Source organism: Pelodiscus sinensis, chromosome 1, assembly GCF_052426305.1.
Source record: "Pelodiscus sinensis isolate ZL-2025 chromosome 1, ASM5242630v1, whole genome shotgun sequence".
Lineage (NCBI taxonomy): Eukaryota > Metazoa > Chordata > Testudines > Trionychidae > Pelodiscus > Pelodiscus sinensis.
Genome location: NC_143052.1, coordinates 258,416,862 through 258,435,290, shown reverse-complemented (window position 1 = coordinate 258,435,290; position 18,429 = coordinate 258,416,862). Strand labels below are relative to the sequence as shown.

The following is an 18,429-nucleotide window of genomic DNA, read 5'->3' as shown; positions in this document are numbered from 1 at the left end:
TGGGTGCCACCATTTTTAAATGTCCGCTAGTGCGGACTCCGTGCCCGCGGCTACACGCGGCACGAACTAGCTAGTTCGGATTAGGTTTCCACGAGGCGTACAGCTAGTTCGGAATAGGAAGCCTAATCCGAACTAGCTAGTTCGTGCCGCGTGTAGCCGCGGGCACGGAGTCCGCACTAGCGGACATTTAAAAATGGCGGCACCTGGCAACATGCAAATGAAGCCCAGGAATTTCAAATCCCGGGATTCATTTACAAGTTCGTATGACTACATTAACCACCCTAGTTCGAACTAGGGTGGTAGTGTAGACATACCCTAAGGGTGGAATGGTTTGGTCTTGCCACTTTTACTTCTACATTGCTGCTGGAGGGGGCTTCAGAGCTAGAGACCCAGTCAACAGCCACTGCTTTCAGGGCTGCTCAGCCCTGATGACAGCATAGAAATAGGAGTGGTAATACCATACCCTTCACCCCCTATAATAACTTGCAATTCCCCTTTGAATCAGGATTTCCAATTTCAGAAATATAGTGAAATATGTGTAGTATATGATAAAAGTACACAAAAGACTAGATTTCACAGGGGGGACCTAGAGTTTACAGTCCATGATGTGCTTTTCATGGCCATAAATTTGCTTGGACCCTACCTATAAGGCATTGTAAACCTTTTGCAAGGCATGCTGTGGCCAATCATACAGCGGGATAGATACCCACAATGCATTCTCTGTCAATGCAAGAGCTGCCAATGTGGTTCACTATGCAGACAGAAGATGTATAGTCTGGATATCCAACAGCATTTTAATTAACATAGTGTCTGTATGCCAGACAAAATTCTATAGTATAGACAAGGCCTCAGCCAGGCAGCTCATCAAAGAAAATACTCTAGTGCTGCTTGTTCTATTTTTTGGCAGTTAGACTTATTCAGTCTTAATGACTTGCAACCACAGGGTGATGTGCTGGAACTGACTTCTTTCCTTGACATTGCAGCACACCACACATTTTGGCATACAGATGTCTATTCTTTACAGAGTCCCTCCACATTTGTCACAGGTGGGAAGCGTGTTTGGGTCTGGCACAAATGAAATTGAACATTCCATCAAAGTCACCAATTTCTCAAATGAAAAGTGAGGACCAGACAATACATCGTATGATAAAGACAGGCATACTAGATTTTAGGTGGATTATTGCATAACAAATTTCAGACATTATTTTGCAGAAGCTTTAGCCTCTGGCCCACAAAAGTGACTCATGAGATGCCTCATCTGAGAAAGTATGGGTTTTTTTGTCTTCTATTTAAAGAGTAAATGTAGGCAAATCAGAATGAAAATATCAAAATATTGTATTGACAGGAAATCAAGGTTTGTAGAAATTTGACATAACTTCATGTGAATTATGTATTATTGAAGCTACCTTTGAAAAATTTGAAAAAAGTTTGCAAAACAATTTAACTTCATTAAATTTAGGAAATTTTAATTAATTTGGGAACATTTTGGTTTTCTATTATGAGGGGTTTGTTCAAATTCATCTCTCCATCCTAGATGATATCCTGGTATATACCAAAATTATTGATTAGTCTGTAAACCTCTACAATAGCCTTTTGATTAACTGAAAGCATAAAGTTTAAAACTGAGTCAAAACAAGTATGAATTGTTTAAGAGCCCGGACTTTAAATAAAGTGTTTCATTACTAGGACAAAAAATACTAACAAAGAAGAATTTGCCTATTTTCACAATCATCAGAAAAGTTGCTGATTTCTAGGACTTTGGTTTTATTACCATTGTTTTATGCTGGGTTTTGCATTGATTGCAAAGGTTTTAGTATGTGCTGTTCTCACTGTGCAAAACAACTTCCCAGATTTATCTTAAGACCATTGGTTACACTTTATTTCTAGTTTATACAGCTTGGAGAAAATATGTACAATTAAGCATGATACGTGGGTTTTATTTCTTAATATATGGGTGGCCATGGAGAATTCTCCTAGCTAATGTTATTAGAAAGTCTGTTTAATTGGATTCTAACATTAACAGTAATGCTATTCCTTTGTCTGTAGGCGTGATTAGCAACTTGAGATTCCTTATGTGCTTGCGTTTGTTCTTGTCTGTTTGTAAATTTTTAAAATCACCATTAAAATGTATAAACTGAAAAAGAGGATTTTAAATAAGACTAAATTATTTCCTTCTAAATAGAACAAACTATATTCTCAGGAAGTTTATTCAGCAACAATTTTATTGCAGAATAGTATTCTTCGTGGCCAACCATACAGTTTACTACAGAAGCAAAGGAAAAAAAAACCTGACAACAGTTCAGCAAACAAAATAGTCCCTAAATGGATCTTAGCTTTATCTCACCAAGGATCTTCATACTAAGGAGTGCTACATTTTACTGGTTGTGGAATAGTTTCCCCTAGGGAAATTGGTGAAAGCTATGTCACTTAAAACAGGTTTGAATAAATCACTAGAGAATGCTCTTTGTGGAAAAAATCTATTTCTAACTTCTATGACTCAATTTGCCCAATAGAATGTAACAACTCAAGAGCACTAAAAATTCTAGAAAGGACAGAAAGGTTATGTTGGAAAGGAAAAGGAAGCTCTTTGAAAAAAAATTACCACTTCATCCATATGCTAAAGTTTTCCCTATGATGGAAGTCCCTTGAGGAAATCTGCCCTTCAGTATTAAAGAGCTTTCACAAGCTTGGTGTCTTTCTGGACTCTTCACTACTCAGGGATATGCTAATTGTCCTACAACTGCTATAAATGTTCTTTTTCTACTACTGGCCAGAAGAGTGTGTCCCATCCTACTGGACTCTAACTGCCATGAACCATTAATCTGTGACCTCTCAGCTTGATTCCTGGTATTCATTATATTTGGGAATGAAACTGCCAGCACTGAATCATCTCTGGTGGAGCCTGAATGTATCAGCTTACCTGTTTAGTAACATAACCTATCAACATTACATCAATGCTTACTTCTCTGCATTGCTTCCATGTGGAAATGCAGAATCAAATTCTATATTCTTCCTAGTAGTCAAGGGTTGGCATAGGTTGCTTGATGTCAAAGTCAGACAGGACTCACAGATTTGTCAGACCGCTCTGTTTATTAGCAAAGCTGCTCTGTTAAATTCACCCAGAAAATGTGAGTGCCATACAAGGTTCAAACCCCTTGATTTATACAGTCAAAAGAAAGCCAAAATTAACAGGATTAAAAGAGGGGCAAAACTTCACATAATTAGTGTGAGGCTAGTCAAGTATCTTCATTTCCACATCAAGCACACATCAATCTCCTGTCCATATCTCCTTGGTTATCTCAATTGCTTTCTCCCTAATACCTAATGTTCCTTTTCCTATTAACTCTGGCTAGCACTCTGGAATCTGCATACCTACAAACAACATTAACATACTTTTCTTCTTCCTGTTCAGAGACAAACAGTATTCCTTCAACTCATTCAATTATTACAGCTTAATTCATCTTTCTCTTACAGTATAATTCTTTCTACTTTCACATTGAGGTACCTAACAAGAACTGATCTGTCAGCCACTGTTCTACTGTTACAGTCAAATGTCATGGGACTCATTAATAATTTTCCTTCAGGTTTGAATAATGACCATCTCTGAATGGTCACAGTGCTAGCAACATAATGTAATTCTCCTTTATTTGAATTAGGTTTTTGGTGAGATGGCTCTCCCACCATACAATTACCTCAGAAATGATTGACTCTTATCAGTCTGGAAACCAAGGTTGACCATGGGGTTGGCTCTTATTGACTGTGGGACCATTTCCCTTGGCCTTACATATCCAAGCACCCAAGCAATGTTCCCCTGGGTTAATGTCCATTGACTCCCTTTAATTTCTTAAAGCAGTGGGTTTCTGCTGAGTCCAAGTGGTACTCCTATCCTTTTTTCCCCCATTTAATTTAGTCCCTTAAAATGTAGATGAACTGTATTTTTGTAAACCTTCCCCTCTTTTTTTGTGGGAGGCCATTATTAATTCTTTGGGACATGTTTTAAATTCACTCCCTCAGCTGGGTCTGCAGTAGCCCATGTCTAATAGTCTTCAAGGCACACCGTGAAGATTATATTTTTACTTAGGCATTTGTAAACTAGGGAGAATTATGAGCATGGTGAATGTTTGGAGCAGGAAGTTGTCTTTGATTTGTACTTGCCTGGCCTACTGGGTATATTGAATGGTGTTGCTGCCTATATGTGAAATGTTTGTATGGTCTCAGTTTAGTCTGTAATGGGCAGACTGTGTATCGCAAGCTATGTGTGTTGCAGATCATGCAGTGTGCCCAATACATAGAACTCATGAGTAGTTATAGTCTCCAGATACAGAGCTTTACCTCTAGCTATTGATGCTCATGAATTTGTCCTGTTCTGTCCTTTACATTAATATTTTCATTTGCATTATGTTTTCTGTGATAAAAGAATTACAAGCAAGCTCAGCATTTCTGGAACCCAATAACACATATAAGCTCTGTAGAGAAGTTGCTGAAAAATTATTCTGTTAAATATGAGATCACTGTCAATGTTATTAACATTGCTTTAAGTTTTTTAAATGGTCATTTTCTAAGACTACTCAGCCTACATAGTGAAAAAATGTGTTCAAGATTCTGGAAAAAAATAAAGTTGTTTCGGTTTGATATTGCTTCTTGTTTAACACTTTTTGTTTTTGTTTGTCTTGCTGAGGAGAGGCTGGAGTGATGTTATTAGGCACTTACGTGCATAGTGAAAACATTCAGAACTCTGTTCTTTTTTAATAATAGGCAATATATATCCTCAAGGATTGGGTCATAACTTCTGAATGGCAAAGGTTGGGAAATTTTTTTCCAGTGGGCCGTGTATTCCAAATTCTCCAGTGTGGGTTTTCTTTCACCCTCCTTTCAGAGACAGTCTACTATAATAGATGGCTGATGCCACACTAGATAAGATCAGGAATTTCCATAATTATTTTTCTTTCAAGCTGTTTTTTTCTCCAGTCTGCCCAAAGATGAGATTTTAGATTTTAACACATTTTTCAGTAAAGAATTTTAGGTTCAGTTTCCAGTAACAGAGATGGCAATTATAAATGCTTACACAGATAATTGTGTCCAGGATGAAAAAGTCTCATGCCCTCCAAATAAACCATAAGGATTTTCTCCCTAACACCGCTTTTTTTCCTTTTTCATTGAACTTTCTTTCATCATGTACCATCTTAGCTAACATAGCTCCAGTGAAGAAACAATGAGTTTAAAGTTTAAAGTTGACCAAACAGATTTATAACACAGATAAGGAAACCCATGGGTAATGCTAGATAATTGATTTTTCTTAAATATTAAGGCCTAAAGCCAAAAAGCTTCTTGTGATATTTTTGATAATTATAGACACTAAATATTATCTACTTAATTTAGTCTTTGTTAACTGAAAGCTAAACAAAGTAGGATACCAGGGCCACACTGTATACTAAGTTAATTTCTCTGTTCTCAGCACAGACATCTGGTATTTTGCTGTTAAAAGCATCGAAAGGGACATTGTATGACCCTGATTGATTAACTATCTTAATTTTCTCCAATTTTTCTTGCTGTGAAAAGTTATTATTCAGAACTCATTTCTTATCAATGAAAGAATCATACTTTCTAAAATTAGACATATCATTTCTGGAAAAAATTGACTCATAATCCCTGAAGTTACTTCCCCCCACTCACGCACCCCACGCACAGCCCAATCATTCCAGGAGACAGTATGCTTGAAGCCTAGCTCTAATGTGTGAGCCAACACCGAAAGATGAAGTGCTTCGAGCAAGGCCATCTGTGGCCTAGGCAGTTGGCAATGCCCTGCAGGGGTACAAGCAGGCATGGGAAGGTGCTGGTGAGGCTAGGAGCCTGCAGGCAGGAGGGGGGTGACAGGGCGGCTTAGCTTACCTCCCTACCCTGAACACACTGGGTTTGGCTGTGGTGACATCCCACAGAAAGAGAAATTCTATCCCTGCCCACTGGAGGAGAGGGGGGAGGGTGCTGGGGAGGTGCGTGTGAGCAGCAGACACCGTTTGCTGGGAAGGATGGTACTGAGGTCCCCTCCACTTCCTTCTCCCTGACAGGTTCCCCTGCAGGGGATTGGTGTTCTCCGCCTTGCTGTGCTTGACTGGGAGCGGATGCTATCCTGAGAGTGTAGGCATGACCCTGTGCCATGTGTGGCACTTTTGTGTGTTTCCCTGACCTCAGCCTCTTGAGTGGTGGCTTGTGGTGGGGTGTTCCAACTTGGAGTCTGGACTAAAGCAGGCCTGTACAAGAACCTTGTGAGAAGGAGCAACAAGTTCCTGTGTGGCAGTTTCATGGAGCTGTCTGCTCTGGACTGGCACTCCATGTGCACCCACTTGCACAGGCTGTTGTGCTATCCCCAGCCCAAGAAGGCCAAGTGAGGACTACACAGCCCCTCGCTACCCGACACTTGCCCCTACATGTAGATATGGAAAGTGATGAAACTTAGCTGATAGGTCTTCTCCAGTGTCGTTCGAATCCTGGGAGACATCCTGGGAGGGGAGTACTGGCTCCCAGGACAGGCTGACATCCTGGTTGGTAGGCATGGTATCAGTGCTGGACTCCTCCTCGTTGTCATCCTTGCCATCCTCCTCCACAGCCCCACCCTCCGGGAGCCTAACAATGGATGTATCCATGTCAGAGTCAATGACAAGGGTAGAGGAGGTGACTTCCCTCCCACCCAGGATGCCATTCTGCTGAGTGTAAAAGCCACAGGTCTGGGGTGCCTCTCCCAATCAGGAACTTCTTTCCCTAGCCTTGGTATAGGCTCCTTGATCTTCATCCTAATCTGGTCCAGAGTGCAGCTATGTCCCCTCTGGACCAGGCTGGTGGCAATCCAGTTGTAGACATCAGCATTTTGCCATCTGGTACAGAGATCCTGGAGGTTTGACTGATGTCCTCAGACCTTGAGATTCAGAATCTATGCATCAGTCTACAAGGGTGTCATCCTCTTTTGCCCCTGGGGTTTAAAGCTGGCTGCCGGTGTACTTGCAGCCGTGGGGGGCTGGGCAGGAGTACTGGGGTCTGCCATGGCAGAAGAGAAGTCTAGGCAAGGTGTTGGTGTATGCCACGGTGCAAGCAGGGCTTGCGTCATGCCACAAGTACCTTTCCTTCTGCCTGCACCTTTAAATTCTCCAAGGGAAGGGAAACCATAGAGTTTTGAGAGGTGTGGCTAGACTGGCCACTAGGGCAGCTGTGAGAAGCCCTGGAGGCCAATTATTTTGAAATAAGCACAGCTGTGCCATCTACACTCATCCTATTTTGAAATAGCTATTTCAAAATAGGTATTACTCCTCATAAAATAAGGGCTTACTATTTTGAAATAAGCCCATTATTTCACAATAATTTTTAAATAATGTGCGTGCTGTGTGGACACTCACTTTATTTCAAAACAACTCTGTAGAGTAGACATTTTCTCAGCGATTTCCTGTTCTATTCACTCCCTTTAAGTGGTCCAGCATTGACCATTGTCAGAAAAGAGAATACTGGGTTAGATGGACCATTGGTCTGACCCAGTATAACCATTTGTATGTTCTTAAAATTACTGTGGACTCTATTGCATGCATGTCATAGATTTTAACATTTCTATATTTTTGACATTTGCCACATTCTTTTATATAGTCCTCCATGTTTGGATTCATTTGTGGCAAAATCAGAACTTCCTTTGCACTATGATTTTTTTGTATTTCTATGCCTAAATATCCCTCATATATGCATTACAACACCTCTGCTGTTAAGCCTAAAGGAATTACTACGTTATCACCTTTCAACAGAATTTCTTCAACTACTGGTAAGTCTTCAATAAATTGATTATATAGCTTTGGTGTCATTTGACATTCATGTCCATTTTCAATAGTTGTGCTCCACACTAGGGAGCAACTCTTGGAGCCTTAGAAGTGCTTCTACCATTCATATTATAGGCAGAAGTGCTGACGGGGGGCGGGGAGAGGGGGAAGTGGAAGGGCTGTCTCCAAGCTCCTGGCAGGGCTTTGAGCACAATAGGCAGGGCTGAGGCAGCCAGCTCTCTGCACCACTCTGAGTGCAGTGACCCCCTACATACCAGCCCTCAGTGTCACCCAAAACATGGCACCCTCCTAGCCCACAGAGCTGCATGGAGCATGCTGAGTGGTGCTGCAGCAGTGATTTGAAGGGCCTGGAGCTCCGGTTGCTGCCACTGTTGCAGTCACAGTGGTGATGGCCAGGAGCCCCAGGCTCCTTTGAGTCACTGGGCTCCAGGAAACTGCTCCTTTCCCCCTCCCATCATGTAGCTCATATTCCCCTGCTGTGTTACAATGAAAGAGATGCTAACGTCACAATATGGAGTATGTCCTGACTGAACAATGTATTTTACCATAGGCACTCCCATTGTAGTTGTAAAAAAGACTAAAGAAGACCGGAAGACATGCATTGATTATAGGAGTCTTAACTCACATGCCGGTGTCCAGCCACCAGATGCATCGCTCCACAGTGGGGTGCGATTGCAAGTGCCGCACTCCTGCACACATGCAGAGGTTCTCAATTATGAGCTCGGAGTTGAGCTTATTCAGGACCATGAGGGCAGCCTGCAGAAACTGCTGCAGAAACTGGAAATGCTTTGCTGTCCCTCAGAGAGATAGGCAAGTAAGCAGAAGAACCTGAGAAACAGCTGTTCAGGGGGATCCCTTTAAGCATGCTTCTCAGATAGCCTCAGGCAGCAGCTCCAGGAAGCTGACCTAATGCCCTGCCTGAACTGGTTCCTGGTGGCCTTAAATGAGAGAGAGTGTCCAATCAGTGTGGATTCTATCTTTTGAAATAGCACATCGCTATTTCATTGTGCTTTTTGTATGTAGACACTCTATTTAGAAATAAACTTTTCTGGAAGATCTCTTCCAGAAAAGCTTATTCCAAAATAAGCTTGCAGGGTCAACATAGCCCTAGTGTTAAAGTGAGAGTATGTACAATATAAATATTTCTTGTGGGTTAAAAAAATGCATTATGTGGGCTGGATTTATCTTAGAGGCTAGAAATTTTACAATCTCTCTTTTAGATTGTCTCAGAAATCCATTGTGCTAAATGTATCTGTGTAATATCCATACAACCTGGTTGAATTCAGTGGAGTTGCCCAAGAGTAGTTGAAAGCGAAATTTGACCCAAGGAATTCACTATGATGTAGCACGATCTGTAGAAGTCAATCGTTCAAATGAAGTAAACCTTCGCTGAAGAGCTGGACAAATGACCCAGACCGTCTGCTTTCTGCTTCCACCCCCCACAACCCTAAGAAAAAATGCCTCGATCCACCCTGTTCTGTGTTCCACTAAACACTGATTCCGTGAAGTACTGAGTTATTGATGTTCTCCCAGAGAGGCTACACAGTGAGCATGATGAGGAGGACTTACTTCTCCTCAGTTCATGGTCCCTATTATTACTGGCATACTATGGAGCTAATTTTCACAGATCCCAAGCAATCACAATTGATCCACAGAATATAGTAGTCCATTCTTCTGTCTGAGAGCAACAGCAAAGAAGACAAACATATTCCAGCAGGTTTTACAGACAATATGATTAGCTTTTGCCTACTCTTCCTTGCAGAGGTGTAGATAGCTGCCACAGATTCTGGTTAAATTCTAACAAGAAGTATAAAACTGTAACTAAAATATTCAGACTTCATCATAGCCCCTGAAAACGCAATGGAATCATGAGACTATTTGTCTTTGCTTATGATGCAGAAGAGTGAAAGAAGTCTTAAACAATGAATCATAATGCAGGAACTCAGACTGTAGAATCAATACATCAGTTCAGTAGAGCTGAGCTTCTTTATAATGCCTCTGTTCCAGTGCAATAGAGCATACCTCCTGAATTATATATGTATTGACCTAATTATATAAATATTGACTTTGCTTTATATGAAGCCCTTTTCAGTCTCAGTGTAATTACAATGTCAATATGTGTTGCATGTAATAATATTGAATTTAGACTTGTTAATTTTGATTGATAGTGGTATGCCAGAAGTTATTATATAGGATAAGACAGTTAGTTCGGAAGTATGTGCACAAAAATGAAAGCAAATGACAATAGTGATATAGCTAACTGTGACCCTTCTACTTCTGATTATTGAACCAGGTATTGGAGCTATAATTGGATTATTGTAATATCCGTGTTTCATATGCAAGCAGGGAGGGAAAAAAACTTCTTCTTACATATGTTCCTAAAGTTCAGAAACATTCAACCAGGAAATCAATAAGGCTCTTTGGGCATATCCACACAGCCGGGATAAAGCCAAAATAAGCTATGCAACTTGAGCTATGTCTATTGTGTAGCTTAAGTCAAAATAGTTTATTTCAGTTTTTTGGCACTATCTACACAGCAGAAAGTCCAAGAAAGAGCACTCTTCCACTGCCTTTCCTTACTCCTCAAAAGGGTGCATCTACACTGCAAGTCTTACTTTAAAATAAGCTATGCAAATTGAGCTATGTCAATTGTGTATCTTATTTCAAAATAGCACACTCTTTCTCAGACTTTCCATATTCCTCACACAATGAGGGTTACAGAAGTCAGAGTAAGGAGTCCTCCAGCTCGACATTATGTTGACATTATGTCAAAATAACTGCTTGCTGTGTGGACATGGGCTATGTAATATTGGAATAACGTCAGTTATTCCAAAATAATGCTGCTATGTAGACATAGGCTTCCTCGTTTACCGTTTGTCTTAGAATGTCTATTTTTCTCTTTACTAAAATGGAGGCCCTGAAATCCTCTATCAGTTACTCTTGCATTTCATCTAAGTTTTGGAGTCACACATCTGAAAGTTCTAATAAAAACATGCCCATCTTCATCCAAGTGTACGCTGTGAGTAGTTGACTTCTAGGTAATCCTGGAACTCACAAACTATTCACTGTAGTCTGTGAATATTTTCTTAATTGTAATTCTACAATAACTGCTCTGTCCAGTACTGGTAAGGCTGTGAATTACTTTACAGGATAAACTTCCATAGAGTGTGGCATGTGTTTCCAGACAACATTACAAAGAGTTTTGAATTTGGCAGTAGCATAAAGAATTAGAAACCAAACAGTGACAGTCTGTGTGCTCTGTATATTTAAATTTGTCCTAGCTGTATCATGTTGCCAGTAGTGGGAAAGCATGCATCATCCTGTATTTTCTTATTTGCCTCAACAGGGATGCCAGACAAGACAAACCTCAGTGACATAAAGCAAATCCATCAAACCGACGGTGGCAGCAATTTAGACACAACTGGAGCAGGATGTACAGGAATGGCTGCTTATATGACATTTACACTGATTAGTGTGGTAACATTACTTCTCAGTCTTTGGTAAATGTGCAACTCTGTCTTGATATAAGCAACTTATTGCAGCCTGTTTGTTCTCCTGCACAAGCCTGGAATAAGAGATCGAATGTAACAATATTTATGATAGTCAGATCCTAGGTCTGGATAGTGACAAAATTATTTGCTTGTATAATATATTTCTTAGGTTTTTTTTAACACCTGTAAAGTTAAGCAAAATCATATTTCTTCTTTTGAATATTATATGTGACAAATATAATTCCAGTATGTTGAACTTGCTAAACTCTGTACTACTTTTGAAAGAGAGAAACCTGTTTCAACTTCTCAGCATTTTAGTACTTGAAAATCTTGTCCTCATTCTGTTTACAGAAAAACACCCCCTGTAAAACATTAAAAAACTAGAGTTTGAGTAAACTTATGAGTAAATGGATTAAATTTTAAGCCTAAACTATTTTCAGTGAAAAAAATGAAGGTTATGCAACACTGAACTATTTTGTAAATTTATGGGTATGTCTACACTGCAAGCTTATTTCGGAAAAAGCTATTCTGGAAGATATCTTCTGGAATAGATTATTTTGAAATAGAGTGTCCACACTACAGGAAAGCCTCAAAATTAGTAGCAGGCTCCTCTAATGTGGATACGTTATCTCAATTTAGAGCCCCAGGAGTCACTGGGCAGGAATAACATAGAATGGCCCTGGTGAGGAACTATTTAGGTATAGTAGCAGTGAAGCACCCATACACACCCTCTTCTGAAAGACCTTTTTCAGAAGAGGCATTATTCGGTGTGGAATGAGGTTTACCAATGTTGAGAAAAGCCCTCTGTTACTTCGATTTGCTTTCAAAATAATGCAAATGATGTGTGGATGCTTGTAGTGCTTTTCCTGAATCATGGCCGTTATTCCGGCATAATGGTGCCGTGTATCATAGAATCATAGAATTGTAGGACTGGAAGGGACCTCGAGAGGTCATCGAGTCCAGCCCCCCGCCCTCAAGGCAGGATCAAGCTCCGTCTACACCATCCCTGACAGATGTCTATCTAACCGTTCTTAAATATCTCCAGAGAGGGAGATTCCACCACCTCCCTTGGCAATTTATTCCAATATTTGACCACCCTGACAGTTAGGAATTTTTTCCTAATGTCCAATCTAAACCTCCCCGCTGCACTTTAAGCCCATTACTCCTTGTCCTGTCCTCAGAAACCAAGAGGAACAAATTTTCGCCTTCCTCCTTGTGACACCCTTTTAGATATTTGAAAACCGCTATCATGTCCCCCCTTAATCTTCTTTTTTCCAAACTAAACAAGCCCAGTTCATGAAGCCTGGCTTCATAGGTCATGTTCTCTAGACCTTTAATCATTCTTGTCGCTCTTCTCTGTACCCTTTCCAATTTCTCCACATCTTTCTTGAAATGTGGCGCCCAGAACTGGACACAGTACTCCAGCTGAGGCCTAACTAGTGCAGAATAGAGCGGCAGAATGACTTCACGAGTTTTGCTTACAACACACCTGTTGATACAACCTAGAATCATATTTGCTTTTTTTGCAACAGCATCACACTGTTGATTCATATTCAACTTGTGGTCCACTATGACCCCTAGATCCCTTTCCGCCATGCTCCTTCCTAGACAGTCGCTTCCCATCTTGTATGTATGGAACTGATTGTTCCTTCCTAAGTGGAGCACTTTGCATTTCTCTTTATTAAACCTCATCCTGTTTACCTCTGACCATTTCTCTAACTTGCTAAGGTCATTTTGAATTATGTCCCTATCTTCCAAAGAAGTCGCAACCCCACCCAGTTTGGTATCATCTGCAAACTTAATAAGAGTACTCTCTATCCCAATATCTACATCATTGATGAAGATATTGAACAGTACGGGTCCCAAAACAGACCCTTGAGGAACTCCACTTGTTATCCCTTTCCAGCAGGATTTAGAACCGTTAACAACAACTCTCTGACTACGGTTATCCAGCCAATTATGCACCCACCTTATCGTGGCCCTATCTAAGTTATATTTGCCTAGTTTATCAATAAGAATATCATGCGAGACCGTATCAAATGCCTTACTAAAGTCTAGGTATATGACATCCACCGCTTCTCCCTTATCCACAAGGCTCGTTATCACAAGGTGTAGACATACCCCAAGTTAGTTTTGATGGATGTTTATGCCTACAAACAAATTCTAGAACTATCAAAATGCTTCATTTTGCCCTTTGCAAAATAAAACATTTAATTTTTTATTCAAATGATTTGTTTTGAATTTTCCTTCAAATTTATGTTTTTACAAAATTCAAAATTCAAAATGAATTATTTTGTTTTGAGTAGAACAAAATATTTATTTGACCCCCAAATCTATAATTTTTGAAGCTCTGCTGACAAAAAATACATATTGTAAACAGATAAAACTAATTTATAAGGTGTTTATTTTAATATTTTAGGAAAATTAGCTATTATGCAATACTTGCGGTACGTGTGTTTAAGATTTCATTTTGGCTAGAGATAAGAGCAAATTCCCATATCACATGAAGATGATGGAATCTGGAATGTTGTATAGCACAGAATGTGTATTGTATAGGTCAGTTACCACTCACTAATTTCATGTTCATATTTGATTATCTTGATTGTGACTGATTCACATCCCATTGTATAAAAAATAGTGTGTTGCTTCCTTCCTGTCAATTATATATATAGAATTGTAACTACATAATGTACTTAGAAGTCTTCTTAGTCTGTAAAATAATTTTATATTGGATTAATATAAAGAAGAATATGGAAATATTAGTGGCTCCTAAATGCGTGATTAAGCATTATATGCATATGGCATAGCATACAGGTAAACAGAAACGGTGTTAAAAAAATCACAACATAACATTGCTAAAAGCAGCTGAATGTCTAGGCAGATATCATTAGTACACATACCAACCTATATGTATACTTGGTTTACCTCATCATCTAGCTAGTCCCACATCCTGTTTATAAGAGTAGCCAGCACCAGATACTTCAGAATAAACGGAAAGAAACCCCACAGTAGGCAGTCCAAAAATAACCTCTCCATACAGGACAGGTCCATCAAAGAAAATAACAGAACATCACTGGTTATCACCTACCACCCTCCAGAACTTCATTGACAAGCTATAGCCTATCCTGGAAAATGATCCCTCACTCTCTCAGACCTAGGAAGACAGGTCAGTCCTTGCCTCCAGACAGCCCCCCAGCCTGAAGTACATATTCACCAGCAGCCACACACTACAGAAATATTAACCCAGGAACTAATCTCTGAAAAAAAAAAACATTGTCAATTCTGTCCACATATGAATATACGCCTTCATAGGACCTAATCAGACAAGCCATACCATCAGAGGCTCATCCACCTGCACATCTACTAATGTGCTATATGCCATCATGTGCCAACAATGCCCTTCTGCATTGGCCAAACCTGAGGCTCTCTGCTCCAAAATATAAATAGACATAAATCAGACATCAAGAAATGTAACATACAAAGACAGTAAAAGAACATGGTAACCTCTCTGAATACCCAGCCATCCTTTTACACACACCCATCCTCCAAGAAACCCTTAAAACCTAGACTACAAAGTTCAACAGCAGTGCTGCAATTCATTTGCAAATTTAACACAATCAAATTAGTACTGAATAAGGATTTAGTATGTTCAGTTCACTACAAAGGCAGTTTTCCTTCTCTTGGTATTCATATCTCCCCATCATATGCTGAGAGTGAGTCACATCAACCCTGACTGAGTTGGCCTCATTAACACTGGGTCTAACCTTGATAAGTCATTCCCATTTTTTAATATACTATTACATATACATCCCTGCCACTGTAATTTCCACTCCAATGCATCTGATGAAGTGGTTTTATTTATGCCCAAATAAATCTGTTAGTCTGTAGAGTACCATAGGACTCCTCATTGTTTTTGCAGGTGCAGACTAACATAGCTCCCCCTCTTAGACTTCTCTCCATAGGAAAAGATTTTTATCAATATTCATTTGTTAGAAGCTGCCATGTACTCAGAAGCACTTTTTCCATTCCAAACTGTTCTTGTGGCTGCTGTGTTAATCCTTACTGCTGTGACTGGCACAACTGTAATTTTTAGAAACAACTCAGAAATGCATTTTCAAGGAGCTTGGACACATAGGCAGTTTTGAAAATTTTACCCATTGTCCAAGTATACATCCGGTTCTTTTCTGATGTGTTCAATTAATTTCTGGAGTTGATTTTTTTAAAATAATCTTTTAGAATTTTGTAACTGATGAGATTTAAATTAAGATGCTAAATATACCATCCCCTAAGGCAAAAAATCCATATATTATAATGGCACCAGGCATCAAGACTATTCCATCAGGATGGTGCATGGTGGAGTATCTCACTACAAGCAAGAAGTTGGTGAAAAGTCAGTATGAAAGACAGGTTTATGGCGCAGCATTTTTTTTTTATAAGAGTGGGGATATAGGAAAAGGCTTTATTTATTTGTACCACAATATAGTACAATTACAAATTTGAAATAGAGGGACATATTTTCTGAAATGTCCTACACTCTTATTTAATAATGATTGGTGATTTTTTTGAACCTTTTATTAATCACCTTTAAATGGGCTTGCCAGTTGAAAGAAAGAATTAAAATGCACTTTCATGCAACAATGTTTTCCGAGAATTTGAATAAATATTTTAAGGTGCCATCTTCTTGAGTGTAGTCACTGAAGAAGGACAAGATGCATTTACTTCTTTAGGAAGCAGGCAGTGCTGGTTTTTGCAACTGCCAACCAATAAAAGGTAAATCATAATGCAAGCACATAATAGATAGCAATAAATATATAATACCTATACTTATTTTTTATGAGTATCCCAAATTCAATATTAAAATTTCCATAGCACCTCTTTGGAAGTATGGATTGAAAAGAAGAAGAAACAACTCTTGAGCATAAGATGAGTCTTTGGGTTTTTTTAAATTACTATTGTGCTTAGAAAATGACTATGGCTATGTCTACACTGTTGAGTTTTTGCATAAAAATTGTCATTTTTGCGCAAAAACGCACGGAGCAGCCACACTACAATCATGTTTTTGCACAAGAAAAAGTACAGTGGATCATCAGAAGGCAGGGCTTTTTGAACAAGAGTTATTCCTCTTTCTATGAGGAATAAGCCTTTTTGTGAAAGAGCTCTTGTGCAAAAAGGAATGTGTAGATGGACATGTACAAGAAACCCCTATCGGAAAAAGCACAGGTGCTATGATGGCCATTCTGTGAATGGCCATCAGAATTTTCTTGTAAAAGAGCATCCATGGCAGTGTGGACTCTCTCTTGCACAAAAGCACATGGCAGTGTGGACGAGCTCTTGCGCAAGAACTTTTCTTCCACAAAAAGTTCTTGCACAAGAGGCCTGCAGCATAGACGTAGCATATGTAAAAATATCTTCTTACTCAGCAGATCACTCTCTGTGGCTGTGTCTACATTGGCACCCCTTTCCGTAAAAGGGATGCTAATGAGACCAGTCAGAATTGCAAATTCCGCAGGGGATTTAAATATCCCCCGCGGCATTTGCATGAACATGGCTGCCGCTTTTTTCGGCTCGGGGTTTTGCCGGAGAAAAGCACCAGTCTAGACGGGAACTTGCAGAAAATAAGCCCTTTTCCGCAAGATCCCTTATTCCTACTTCCAAGTAGGAATAAGGGATCTTGCGGAAAAGGGCTTATTTTCAAGTAGGAATAAGGAATCTTCCGGAAAAGGGCTTATTTTCCGCAAGATCCCATCTAGACTTGCGCTTTTCTCTGGTAAAACCCCGAGACAGAAAAAAGCGGCAGCCATGTTCATGCAAATGCCGCGGGGGATATTAAAATCCCCCGCGGCATTTGCAATTCCGAAGTGTCTCATTAGCATCCCTTTTACGGAAAAGGGTGCCAGTGTAGACACAGCCAGTGTGTTCAGAGTCATATCTGCCAAAAATGGCAAAAAAAATTTTACTATTTATAATACAATGCTATTAAAAAGGTAATTTGGCTCTGGAACACGACATGGGTTCTTTTTCTCGCTTGCAAATCTTCCATGCTTTATTAACAGAATTCCAGTTTCAGACTTTTGGTACTTGTGATGATCAGAAGAAGAATCCATCTTGACTTTTAGATCTGGTATTGAGTTTGCATGCCTGACACTGAGACAATTTTTAATTTTTAATTTAGGAACAGCACACGCAGTGGAAATCAGAGAGAACATGTGGCACACAATGAAGCCATTTTTACAAAATAACATTTAAGAGAGCAAGCATACCTTAAAGAGTCCATTGCTATAGACTGCTATGTATTAGAATACCATTACTTGTTACCTTAATGTTAAAACTATATCTTCAAAACATTGAAGGGACTTGTAATAAACGCACTGGCAAAATTCTAGCTTTCACTTACATTCATGAAACCCTATTGAAGAGATTGATTGGTAAGGGTGAACCTGAGAGCTGAATTTGGCCCTTTGCCCTCTCCATACAATACATTTACATACATTTAACATAGCTAGATTCTTTCTTACAACAATACAGGCAATCACAAAAAATATGTATCTATTTCACAGCAGTCTATGTATACCATACAAAAATTATACTATCAATCTTAGATTTATTACTCTTAAAGAGAAGACAAACTATTATTTTTGCATTTCAGAGTGTATATTTATCTTACTGGCTTTGAGACTTTCAGTATGTCAGGAAATTCAGTGCATTAAAAAAAACGAATAGAGAGATTTGAAGAGAAAGAAGCTAAATCATTAACCAAATATGTATGCAGAGTTACAAATTAAGACCTATTTAAATGAAAGATTTGAGAATAAGTTCATCATTTTTTTGATTGCCAAGGCTTGCCTTGAAAATTCTGTGTTTTCGTTAGAATACTTTATAAAACCAATAACAACTAAAGCAGTGCAGGGTTTGGATAACTTATAGGGAATTCTGAACTCTCGGGCTATGTCTACACTGTGTGCTAATTTTGAATAAAAGAGTACGCATCTACAGCGCAACCCCATTATTTAAAAAAAAATGGATATAACAGGGCTTCTTACCCTGAATTCTGTAACCCTCATTTCACTAGGGGTAAGGGAAGTTGAAGGAAAAGTGTTCTTCCTTCGCCTTTCTGCTGTGTAGACAGC

General features: G+C 39.4%; 1 protein-coding gene across 1 annotated transcript in view; it reads left to right on the top strand.

Moving 5' to 3' along the window:
- GPC5 (glypican 5) overlaps positions 1–14,264 on the top strand; it is a 935,733-nt gene extending 921,469 nt beyond the window's left edge. Inside the window, exons 8-9 of the mRNA XM_089775428.1 lie at positions 11,158–12,203; positions 13,412–14,264. Coding sequence (XP_089631554.1) covers positions 11,158–11,315 — 158 coding nt within the window. The 3' untranslated portion in view covers positions 11,316–12,203; positions 13,412–14,264. The remainder of the gene's footprint in view (positions 1–11,157; positions 12,204–13,411) is intronic.
- Positions 14,265–18,429: the final 4,165 nt, after the last annotated feature.